Here is a 12,500-nt window from a genome sequence, read left to right on the forward strand (position 1 = left end):
TTAGTAATGGAAATAATGGAGGGATTCTGCCTGAGGATTTTGAGCAGTTGTGGCAGTCTGAGCTGTCGTCAGATACCATGGGCGTGCGGAGGCTGCTGTGAAAGCTCTTGTTACCCTCATTATCAGGAACCTCAACATGAAGGTTGGGTTGAAAAAGCAGTGGGTATCTGTGGCATCCCTGTTGAAGTGCAGAAGTCTGGTGGTGAGAAATGGCCCTAAGATTGCATGTTATCAGGACAGTGTCTAATAAATGAGCATTAGGAGGTCTCTTCTGGAAGTTAACTTGTATGTGTGGATTTGAGTGAAGGCGCAGTGTTATGTGGAGTGATATATATATATATATATATATATATATATATATATATATATATATATATATATGAACTGAATGTCGAATACAACTGTTATAGAAAATCCATTTAGATAGTGGATGGTTGAAACCATACAGAGGAAGCGTGGGACAATTTCGATATATATATATATATATATATATATATATATATATATATATATATAATATATATATATACATATATATATATATATATAAGTATATATATATATATATATATTCGTACACACATATATGTATGTATGTATACGTATATGTGTGTGTGTATTTGCATGTCCATGTATATGTATACACACACACACACACACACACACACACACACACACACACATATATATATACATATGTATATATACATATATATATATATATATATATATATATATATATATATATGTATATATACATACGCAAGTATATATACATATGTATATATATATACATATGTATAAATACACTTTAGTATATAAATGTACATATATACATACATACACATATACATAAATAAATAAATAAATGAATAAATAAATAAATAAATAAATAAATAAATAAATAAATATATATATATATATACATATATATTATATATACATACATATGTATATATATAAACGCACACATACTTCTCATATACATATTCATATAATATAAAATCACACACATATTGACAAGGGGCCTCAGTGGCGCGCCTAACCCGACAAAAGCACAAGGAATGAATACACAGGCGTAAGCACTCCATTTTGACGAAAATCCCCATCACTCTTATGAATTGAGAATATTAAATACTGTTTTTTATCGGTTTCTTTTTCGATATTTTTTAGTACCATCTTTATTTCTGAAGCATTTTTCAAAGAAAATGTACTGAAAAACATTTCCCATAAAATATCATACAATTTGTTTAGGCCAAGTGAAGGGGTGGGGCTAATGACGTCACCACGTTAGGCAATGAGTGCGCTGTGAGATATCAGATATTGCTAGATAATTAATTTTTTGAATAATATACTCGCTATTGTTATAATTACCAGAACTGAAACCAAAATTTCCCTCTTTTATTTAAGGTCACGAGTTCCTTACGAGATAGCCGAGAAAATACTCCAGGGTTTGGGTTTAAAAGGCTAAATGGAAATGGAACTGCCTAGTTATGCGTTCCTTGTACGAGTGTAAAGCATGAATGTTATCATTATACAGTCACATAAAAATATTACCTCTTCATCAACTGATTTCATCCATAATTTTCTTGCGTGTACCTGAAAAGAGGATTTGATTTTTATAGGCAATAAATGACTCGTGATATAACATTTTGTTGAAATATCTACATATTGTTTTATCAAAAAAGATAAAGCAATCCATAGTGACCACCCACCCACACACACACACACACCCATATGCACACGCACTCCTGCTTCTTCTACCATTACTACTACCACTGCTACAACAGCAACAACAGCAACTACTACTCCTACTACTACGGCTAATGCTAATACTACAACATTACCATAGGTATAGTAACTACTGCCTCTCTTACCTCTCTCAAATGTGTCTTTGTGATAAGATGTCGTCTCAGCGATGCCTTTTTGAGTTTACTTTCGCAAACACACTGATATTCATATTTTTTTGTCTCTACAAAGATGCCTTTCTCAATGGCGGTTTTAACGGAGAGCTGTAAAAAAAAAAAAAAAAAATGTGGAGATTACAGAACACATTAATAAAGCTTATTTCCATTAATTTACTATTATAAAGATCCACTTTATTTTCATGTTCATCGTTATCAGATTCCAAGTATTTCTCAACCTCTCAAGATGTCCTGTGAGTAGTAAGTTCCTTCTCCCTTGAATTCCTTGCGTCTTTCGGGTGTTTTTTTTTTCTTTCTTTTCTCTCAACTTGTCCCGTGAAACTCCTTCATTTAAGGTCATTATCCCTTACCTCTTTCAAGTCTTTCCTCCTCTTAAGCCTCATTTCCCTTACCTCTTCCAAGTCTTTCCTCCTCTTAAACCTCATTTCCCTTACCTCTTCCGAGTCTTTCCTCCTCTTAAGCCTCATTTCCTTCTTCCAATTCTTTCCTCCTCTTAAGCTCCATTTCCTTACCTCTTCCAAGTCTTTCCTCCTCTTAAGCCTCATTTCCTTCTTCCAAGTCTTTCCTCCTCTTAAGCCTCATTTCCCTTACCTCTTCCAAGTCTTTCCTCTTCATAAGCCTCATTTCCTTCTTCCAAGTCTTTCCTCCTCTTAAGCCTCATTTCCCTTACCTCTTCCAAGTCTTTCCTCTTCATAAGCCTCATTTCCTTCTTCCAAGTCTTTCCTCCTCTTAAGCCTCATTTCCCTTACCTCTTCCAAGTCTTTCCTCCTCATAAGCCTCATTTCCCTTACCTCTTCCAAGTCTTTCCTCCTCATAAGCCTCATTTCCTTACCTCTTCCAAGCCTTTCCTCCTCTTAAACCTCATTTCCCTTACCTCTTCCGAGTCTTTCCTCCTCTTAAGCCTCATTTCCTTCTTCCAATTCTTTCCTCCTCTTAAGCTTCATTTCCTTCCCTCTTCCAAGTCTTTCCTCTTCATAAGCCTCATTTCCTTCCCCCTTCCAAGTCTTTCCTCCTCTTAAGCTTCATTTCCCTCCCTCTTCCAAGTCTTTCCTCCTCTTAAGCCTCATTTCCCTTACCTCTTCCAAGTCTTTCCTCCTCTTAAGCTTCATTTCCTTCCCTCTTCCAAGTCTTTCCTCCTCTTAAGCTTCATTTCCTTCCCTCTTCCAAGTCTTTCCTCCTCTTAAGCCTCATTTCCTTACCTCTTCCGAGTCTTTCCTCCTCTTAAGCCTCATTTCCTTCTTCCAAGTCTTTCCTCCTCTTAAGCCTCATTTCCTTCTTCCAAGTCTTTCCTCCTCTTAAGCCTTATTCCCTTACCTCTTCCAAGTCTTTCCTCCTCTTAAGCCTCATTTCCCTTCCCTCTTCCAAGTCTTTCCTCCTCTTAAGCCTCATTCCCTTATCTCTCCCAAGTCTTTCCTCCTCTTAAGCCTCATTTCCTTACCTCTTCCAAGTCTTTCCTCCTCATAAGCCTCATTTCCCTTACCTCTTCCAAGTCTTTCCTCCTCTTAAGCCTCATTTCCTTCCCTCTTCCAAGTCTTTCCTCCTCATAAGCCTCATTTCCTTCCCTCTTCCAAGTCTTTCCTTCTCTTAAGCCTCATTTCCTTACCTCTTCCAAGTCTTTCCTCTTAAGCCTCATTTCCCTTACCTCTTCCAAGTCTTTCCTCCTCTTAAGCCTCATTTCCTTCCCTCTTCCAAGTCTTTCCTCCTCTTAAGCCTCATTTCCTTCCCTCTTCCAAGTCTTTCCTCCTCTTAAGCCTCATTCCCATACCTCTTCCAAGTCTTTCCTCCTCTTAAGCTTCATTTCCTTACCTCTTCCAAGTCTTTCCTCCTCTGAAGCCTCATTTCCCTTCCCTCTTCCAAGTCTTTCCTCCTCTTAAGCCTCATTTCCTTATCTCTTCCAAGTCTTTCCTCCTCTTGAGCCTCATTTCCCTTACCTCTTCCAAGTCTTTCCTCCTCTTAAGCCTCATTTCCTTCTTCCAAGTCTTTCCTCCTCTTAAGCTCCATTTCCTTACGTCTTCCCAGTCTTTCCTCCTCTTAAGCCTCATTTCCATTACCTCTTCTAAGTCTTTCCTCTTCATAAGCCTCATTTCCTTATCTCTTCCAAGTCTTTCCTCCTCTTGAGCCTCATTTCCCTTACCTCTTCCAAGTCTTTCCTCCTCTTAAGCCTCATTTCCTTCTTCCAAGTCTTTCCTCCTCTTAAGCTCCATTTCCTTACGTCTTCCAAGTCTTTCCTCCTCTTAAGCCTCATTTCCCTTACCTCTTCTAAGTCTTTCCTCTTCATAAGCCTCATTTCCTTTCCCTCTTCCAAGTCTTTCCTCCTCTTAAGCTCCATTTCCTTACCTCTTCCAAGTCTTTCCTCCTCTTAAGCCTCATTTCCCTTACCTCTTCCAAGTCTTTCCTCCTCTTAAGCATCATTTCCTTACCTCTTCCAAGTCTATCCTCCTCTTAAGCCTCATTTCCTTCTTCCAAGTCTTTCCTCCTCTTAAGCCTCATTCCCTTATCTCTTCCAAGTCTTTCCTCCTCTTAAGCCTCATTCCCTTATCTCTTCCAAGTCTTTCCTCCTCTTAAGCCTCATTTCCTTCCCTCTTCCAAGTCTTTCCTCCTCATAAGCCTCATTTCCTTCCCTCTTCCAAGTCTTTCCTCCTCATAAGCCTCATTTCCTTCCCTCTTCCAAGTCTTTCCTCCTCTTAAGCTTCATTTCCTTACCTCTTCCAAGTCTTTCCTCCTCTTAAGCCTCATTTCCTTTTTCCAAGTCTTTCCTCCTCTTAAGCCTCTTTTCCCTTACCTCTTCCAAGTCTTTCCTCCTCTTAAGCCTCATTTCCCTTACCTCTTCAAAGTCTTTCCTCCTCTTAAGCCTCATTTCCCTTACCTCTTCCAAGTCTTTCCTCCTCTTAAGCCTCATTTCCCTTACCTCTTCCAAGTCTTTCCTCCTCTTAAGCCTCATTTCCTTACCTCTTCCAAGTCTTTCCTCCTCTTAAGCCTCATTTCCTTACCTCTTCCAAGTCTTTCGTCCTCTTAAGTCTCATTTCCCTTATCTCTCCCGTCTTTCCTCCTCTTAAGCCTCATTTCCCTTACCTCTTCCAAGTCTTTCCTCCTCATAAGCCTCATTTCCCTTAACTCATCCAAGTCTTTTCTTCTTTTAAACCTCATTTTCTTACCTCTTCCAAGTCTTTCCTCCTCTTAAGCCTCATTTCCCTTATTTCTTCCAAGTCTTTCCTCCTCTTAAGCCTCATTTCCTTATCTCATCCAAGTCTTTCCTCCTCTTAATCCTCATTTCCCTTACCTCTTCCAAGTCTTTCCTCCTCTTAAGCCTCATTTCCCTTACCTCTTCAAGGCCTTTCCTCCTCTTAAGCGTCATTTCCTTCCCTCTTCCAATTCTTTCCTCTTCATAAGCCTCATTTCCTTTCCCTCTTCCAAGTCTTTCCTCCTCTTAAGCCTCATTTCCCTTACCTCTTCAAGGCCTTTCCTCCTCTTAAGCCTCATTTCCTTCCCTCTTCCAATTCTTTCCTCTTCATAAGCCTCATTTCCTTTCCCTCTTCCAAGTCCTTCCTCCTCATAAGCCTCATTTCCTTCCCTCTTCCAAGTCTTTCCTCTTCATAAGCATCATTTCCCTTCCCTCTTCCAAGTCTTTCCTCCTCTTAAGCCTCATTTCCTTACCTCTTCTAAGTCTTTCCTCCTCTTAAGCTTCATTTCCTTCCCTCTTCCAATTCTTTCCTCTTCATAAGCCTCATTTCCTTCCCTCTTCCAAGTCTTTCCTCTTCATAAGCATAATTTCCCTTCCCTCTTCCAAGTCATTCCTCCTCTTAAGCTTCATTTCCTTACCTCTTCCAAGTCTTTCCTCCTCTTAAGCCTCATTTCCTTCTTCCAAGTCTTTCCTCCTCTTAAGCCTCATTTCCTTTCCTCTACCAAGTCTTTCCTCCTCTTAAGCTTCATTTCCTTACCTCTTCCAAGTCTTTCCTCCTCTTAAGCCTCATTACCCTTACCTCTTTCAAGTCTATCCTTCTCTTAAGCCTCATTTCCTTACCTCTTCCAAGTCTATCCTTCTCTTAAGCCTCATTTCCTTACCTCTTCCAAGTCTTTCCTCCTCTTAAGCCTCATTTCCTTCTTCCAAGTCTTTCCTCCTCTTAAGCCTCATTTCCCTTATCTCTTCCAAGTCTTTCCTCCTCTTAAGCCTCATTTCCTTCCCTCTTCCAAGTCTTTCCTCCTCTTAAGCTTCATTTCCTTACCTCTTCCAAGTCTTTTCTCCTCTTGAGCCTCATTTCCCTTACCTCTTCCAAGTCTTTCCTCCTCTTAAGCTTCATTTCCTTCCCTCTTCCAATTCTTTCCTCTTCATAAGCCTCATTTCCTTTCCCTCTTCCAAGTCTTTCCTCCTCTTAAGCCTCATTTCCTTCCCTCTTCCAAGTCTTTCCTCCTCTTAAGCCTCATTTCCCTTACCTCTTCCAAGTCTTTCCTTCTCTTTAGCCTCATTTCCCTTACCTCTTCTAAGTCTTTTCTCCTCTTAAGCCTCATTTCCTTCTTCCAAGTCTTTCCTCCTCTTAAGCTTCATTTCCTTACCTCTTCCAAGTCTTTTCTCCTCTTAAGCCTCATTTCCTTCCCTCTTCCAAGTCTTTCCTCCTCTTAAGCCTCATTTCCTTACCTCTTCTAAGTCTTTCCTCCTCTTAAGCCTCATTTCCTTACCTCTTCCAAGTCTTTCCTCCTCTTAAGCTTCATTTCCTTACCTCTTCCTAGTCTTTCCTCCTCTTAAGCCTCATTTCCCTTACCTCTTCCTAGTCTTTCCTCCTCTTAAGCCTCATTTCCCTTACCTCTTCCTAGTCTTTCCTCCTCTTAAGCCTCATTTCCCTTATCTCTTTCAAGTCTTTCCTCCTCTTAAGCCTCATTACCTTATCTCTACCAAGTCTTTCCTCCTCTTAAGCCTCATTTCCCTTACCTCTTCCAAGTCTTTCCTCCTCTTAAGCCTCATTTCCCTTACCTCTTCCAAGTCTTTCCTCCTCTTAAGCTTCATTTCCTTCCCTCTTCCAATTCTTTCCTCTTCATAAGCCTCATTTCCTTTCCCTCTTCCAAGTCTTTCCTCCTCTTAAGCCTCATTTCCTTCCCTCTTCCAAGTCTTTCCTCCTCTTAAGCTTCATTTCCTTACCTCTTCCAAGTCTTTCCTCCTCTTAAGCCTCATTTCCTTACCTCTTCCAAGTCTTTCCTCCTCTTAAGCCTCATTTCCCTTACCTCTTCCTAGTCTTTCCTCCTCTTAAGCCTCATTTCCTTACCTCTTCCTAGTCTTTCCTCCTCTTAAGCCTCATTTCCTTATCTCTTCCAAGTCTTTCCTCCTCTTGAGCCTCATTTCCTTACCTCTTCCAAGTCTTTCCTCCTCTTAAGCCTCATTTCCCTTACCTCTTCCTAGTCTTTCCTCCTCTTAAGCCTCATTTCCTTACCTCTTCCAAGTCTTTCCTCCTCTTAAGCCTCATTTCCCTTACCTCTTCCAAGTCTTTCCTCCTCTTAAGCCTCATTTCCTTCTTCCAAGTCTTTCCTCCTCTTAAGCCTCATTTCCTTTCCTCTACCAAGTCTTTCCTCCTCTTAAGCCTCATTTCCTTATCCCTTCCAAGTCTTTCCTTCTCTTAAGCTTCATTTCCTTACCTCTTCCAAGTCTTTCCTCCTCTTAAGCCTCTTTTCCTTACCTCTTCCAAGTCTTTCCTCCTCTTAAGCTTCATTTCCTTACCTCTTCCAAGTCTTTCCTTCTCTTAAGCTTCATTTCCTTCCCTCTTCCAAGTCTTTCCTCCTCATAAACCTCATTTCCTTCCCTCTTCCAAGTCTTTCCTTCTCTTAAGCCTCATTTCCTTATCCCTTCCAAGTCTTTCCTTCTCTTAAGCTTCATTTCCTTACCTCTTCCAAGTCTTTCCTCCTCTTAAGCCTCTTTTCCTTACCTCTTCCAAGTCTTTCCTCCTCTTAAGCCTCATTTCCTTCTTCCAAGTCTTTCCTCCTCTTAAGCCTCATTTCCTTACCTCTTCCAAGTCTTTCCTCCTCTTAAGCTTCATTTCCTTACCTCTTCCAAGTCTTTCCTCCTCTTAAGCCTCATTTCCCTTACCTCTTCCAAGTCTTTCCTTCTCTTTAGCCTCATTTCCCTTACCTCTTCCAAGTCTTTCCTCCTCTTAAGCCTCATTTCCTTTCCTCTACCAAGTCTTTCCTCCTCTTAAGCTTCATTTCCTTACCTCTTCCAAGTCTTTTCTCCTCTCAAGCTTCATTTCCTTACCTCTTCCAAGTCTTTCCTCCTCTTAAGCCTCATTTCCCTTACCTCTTCCAAGTCTTTCCTTCTCTTTAGCCTCATTTCCCTTACCTCTTCCAAGTCTTTCCTCCTCTTAAGCCTCATTTCCTTTCCTCTACCAAGTCTTTCCTCCTCATGAGCCTCATTCCCTTCCCTCTTCCAAGTCTTTCCTCCTCTTAAGCCTCATTTCCTTTCCTCTACCAAGTCTCTCCTCCTCTTAAGCCTCATTTCCTTCCCTCTTCCAAGTCTTTCCTCCTCTTAAGCCTCATTCCCTTATCTCTTCCAAGTCTTTCCTCCTCTTAAGCCTCATTTCCCTTATCTCTTCTAAGTCTTTCCTCCTCTTAAGCCTCATTTCCTTCTTCCAAGTCTTTCCTCCTCTTGAGCCTCATTCCCTTACCTCTTCCAAGTCTTTCCTCCTCATAAGCCTCATTTCCCTTACCTCTTCCAAGTCTTTCCTCCTCATAAGCCTCATTTCCTTCCCTCTTCCAAGTCTTTCCTCCTCTTAAGCCTCTTCGTCCTACGGTATCTTGCGGGACTCCTCTAAGCCTCTACTTCCTTACCTCTTCCAAGTGCTTCTGCGTCTTAAGATGATTCCTGAGACTCGATTCCTTGAGTTCCTCGCCGCACGCACATTGGTACTGGCCGGCACTCTGCACCACGAGCATTCCCTTTTCCAGAGCAGATTTCACGTTCTGTTGGGGAATGCTTGAATGAGACGTGGATATAATGATCGAGATGATAATGATTATGATGATTGATTGATAGGTGGATTGGGAGCGAGGGATAGGAAAGGAAAGGGAAAGTGGGGGAAGAGAGGAAGGAGGAAGGGGATGGGGAAAGGGTGGTTGGGAGAAAGAATGGGGAAAAAAGGGAAATGGAAAAGAGAGAGAGAGAGAGAGAGGCAGGCCCGTACTTTTAAAACCTTTCGCCAGGGCTGGCGAAAGGTTTCGCCGGGCGATCCGGAATTTCGTACTATTAAAATCATGCCTGGCGAACGTTCGCCAGGGCTGGCGAAAGATCATATTTGAACAACCTGGCGAAGCAAAGGCGCGAGAGCTGTTTGAATACCATTTTCTTGCTTTCAAGTTATAAATTAGTAACATATTTTTGTATGATATGATGTGGGAATCATATTGAAATTCTAAAATATCTTAAAATCATAATTTATTATGAAATAACGTATATACGTATTTTTTTTCAAGACCTTCGATGTTCCAGTCGAGAGCTCAAGACATCAGCTGTATTCCTACCCCCCTCCCTCGAGATGACTTATTTAGATTTAGGTTGTTGTTATTTTGGTTGTAGGGATAATATTCTTTTCACAAATGTTACCAAAAGTGTTTTGATGGCGGCATTTTACTTTTGGCTATAGAAACATAGCTGTAGTGCTCCACCGCCCTATAATGAGGCTTGTCTAATGATACCCTTGTAGGCCTATAGTTCAATATCTTATATCAGTTAGGAATAGTAAAATAGTAATTTTTAAACTCTTTTGTTAAAGTATAAAGTTATTTTTTGTATAAAAGTATAAAGTTGATATAGTATAGTATAAAATACTATTAAAACCTTTCGCCAATGCTGGCATTCGCCAGGCGAACATCTGAGTGAGGGAGGCCTTACTTTTAATCCCAAGGCAAGTGTTCGCCAGGCCTGGCGAACGAAAGGGATCGCCAGGCGCTAACATCTTGGATTCCTGCTAAATCTAGCGCTTCGGCGAATAAAAAGAAAAAAAAAAAAATGCGAGAAAAAGCAAAAGGTTTTAAAAGTACGGGCCATAAAGTTAACCTTGTTATAGTATAAAGTGTAGTATAGCATAAAGTATAAAGTTAATTTTGTTATAGTATAAAGATATTTTCAACTTTGCTATAGCATAAATTTAAATTTTAACTCCTTTGTTATAGTATAAAGTGAGACTATTGCGGAAACAACATTTTCGTCTTCTCTCGAGGTTAATAATTAAGTTTAGGTTATGTTATGTGCACTGCAGATGTAAACAAATTTGCGCTAGATTTAGCGGGAATGCAAGATGTTAGCGCCTGGCGATCCCTTCGCCCGCCCTGGCGAACGTTGGGTTTAAAAGTAAGGCCTCCCTCACTCAGAGGTTCGCCTGGCGTAGCTTCGCCAAGCGAACGCCAGCACTGGCGAAGGTTTTAAAAGTACGGGCCAGAGAGAGGATTGCATCATTTGTGCTTCATTCAGGTCATATTTTACCCTAAGGCCCGTACTTTTAAAACCTTCGCCAGTGCTGGCGAGGGAGGCTTACTTTTAAACCCAACGTTCGCCAGGGCGGGCGAAGGGATCGCCAGGCGCTAACATCTTGCATTCCTGCTAAATCTAGCGCAAATTTGTGCAGTGCACATGACATAACCTAAACTTAATTATTAACCTCGAGAGAAGAAAATGTTTCCGCAATAGTCTCACTGTATACTATAACAAAGGAGTTAAAATTTAACTTTATGCTATAACAAAGAAGTTGAAAATAACTTTATACTATAACAAAATGAACTTTATACTTTATGCTATACAACACTTTATACTATAACAAGGTTAACTTTATGGCCCGTACTTTTAAAACCTTTTGCTTTTTCTTGCGTTTTTTTCATTCGCTGAAGCGCTAGATTTAGCAGGAATCCAAGATGTTAGCGCCTGGCGATCCCTTTCGTTCACCAGGCATGGCGAACACTTGCCTTGGGATTAAAAGTAAGGCCTCCTTCACTCAGATGTTCGCCTGGCGAAGCTTCTCCAGGCGAACGCCAGCATTGGCGAAAGGTTTTCAAAGTACTTTATACTATACCATATCAACTTTATACTTTTATACAAAAAATAACTATTTTACTATTCCAAACTGATATAAGATATTGAACTGTAGGCCTACAAGGGTATCATTAGACACGCCTCATTATAGGGCGGTGGAGCACTACAGCTATGTTTCTACAGCCAGAAGTAAACATGCCGCCATAAAACAATTCTGGTAACATTTGTGAAAAGAACATTATTCTTACAACCAAAATAACAACAACCTAAATCTAAATAAGTCATCTCGAGGGTGGGGGGTAGGGGTAGGGGGGTAGGAATACAGCTGATGTCTTGAGCTCTCGACTGGAACATCGAAGGTCTTGAAAAAAAATACGTATATACGTTATTTCATAATAAATTATGATTTTAAGATATTTTAGAATTTCGATGTGATTCCTACATCATATACACAAATATGTTACTATTTTATAATTTGAAAGCAAGAAAATGGTATTCAAACAGCTCTCGCGCCTTTGCTTCCCCAGGCTGTTCCAATATGATCTTTCGCCAGCCCTGGCGAACGTTCGCCAGGCATGATTTTAATAGTACGAAATTCCGGATCGCCCGGCGAAACCTTTCGCCAGCCCTGGCGAAAGGTTTTAAAAGTACGAGCCTAAGATCTTGCACATTTTGCCACTGACATTTTTCTTTCCAGTATAATCTCTCTCTCTCTCTCTCTCTCTCTCTCTCTCTCTCTCCCTCTCTTTTTCTCTCTCTCTATCTCTCATAAGCAATATAAAGTCTTTCTCACACTTTTTGCCACAATTCTATTTTTCTCTGCAGTGAAACCGCTCACTGTATCTCGCACACTTCGTCACAGATTTGTATTTCTTTACCAAATATTCTGTATTTCTCGCTCTTTTCGTCAGTTATTCCTTTTGCTTTATCAAGTAATCTCGCTCTGTCTCTCGTGTACTATTTATCAGTTTTATCTTCTTTTATTTTCTTTTATCCTGAAAAGAAAAATAAAAGCAAAATTATCTGCGCACAGTGATACACACACACTTACCATTGTTGCCATCTTGCAGTCTCCTGGTTTATGGTCTCGATTCCTCTCGAAGAAGACAAAGGCAATCTCCGGTGAGTTGCCAGTTCTTTGTTTACTTGATTCATTTTCTATTAAGTTGTGTTTGTTATCCTAATAGAATGATAATGATATGTGAATAATATATCGGTAGAATATGGATATTATTCCTGCTTGTTTGAAATAAAAGGATAACTGTAACTACGGCCTGGTCTAATATTTTTTTTTTTTATAGTTATGAATGGCATGGTCACTGCCTCTCTCATACAAGCACTGCTTCACTTTCAACACGTTAGGTACAGGACTGATTTATTTATTTTTCTCCCGTGATTAATGAACCATTTTTTCCCTTATTATTTATATATATTTTTTCTTTTTCCTTTAATTTCTTTTTTTTCAGTATGCAAGGTGTAATGATACTTATGTGATGTCCTGCGGGCCTCATCTTCCCTCTTTCAAGTGTTTCTTCGTCTTAAGATGATTTCTAAGACTCGCTTCCATGAGTTTC

The 12,500-nt window shown here is 40.1% G+C and overlaps 1 protein-coding gene across 4 annotated transcripts in view; it reads right to left on the bottom strand.

Moving 5' to 3' along the window:
• Positions 1-12,123, bottom strand: part of LOC113800234 (caspase-3) — a 15,777-nt gene extending 3,654 nt beyond the window's left edge. For 2 of the 4 annotated variants that reach the window (XM_027350964.2, XM_027350963.2), the window contains exons 1-4: positions 11,978-12,123; positions 8,733-8,864; positions 1,878-2,012; positions 1,558-1,599 (exon numbers count right to left, since the gene is read on the bottom strand). In XM_027350964.2, coding sequence (XP_027206765.1) covers positions 1,558-1,599; positions 1,878-2,012; positions 8,733-8,864; positions 11,978-11,989 — 321 coding nt within the window. In that variant the 5' untranslated portion in view covers positions 11,990-12,123. The remainder of the gene's footprint in view (positions 1-1,557; positions 1,600-1,877; positions 2,013-8,732; positions 8,865-11,977) is intronic. The other 2 variants (XM_027350966.2, XM_027350965.2) reach the window with 1 other exon arrangement.
• Positions 12,124-12,500: the final 377 nt, after the last annotated feature.

The sequence above is a fragment of the Penaeus vannamei genome, chromosome 30 (genome assembly GCF_042767895.1).
Source record: "Penaeus vannamei isolate JL-2024 chromosome 30, ASM4276789v1, whole genome shotgun sequence".
In the NCBI taxonomy this organism is placed as follows: domain Eukaryota; kingdom Metazoa; phylum Arthropoda; class Malacostraca; order Decapoda; family Penaeidae; genus Penaeus; species Penaeus vannamei.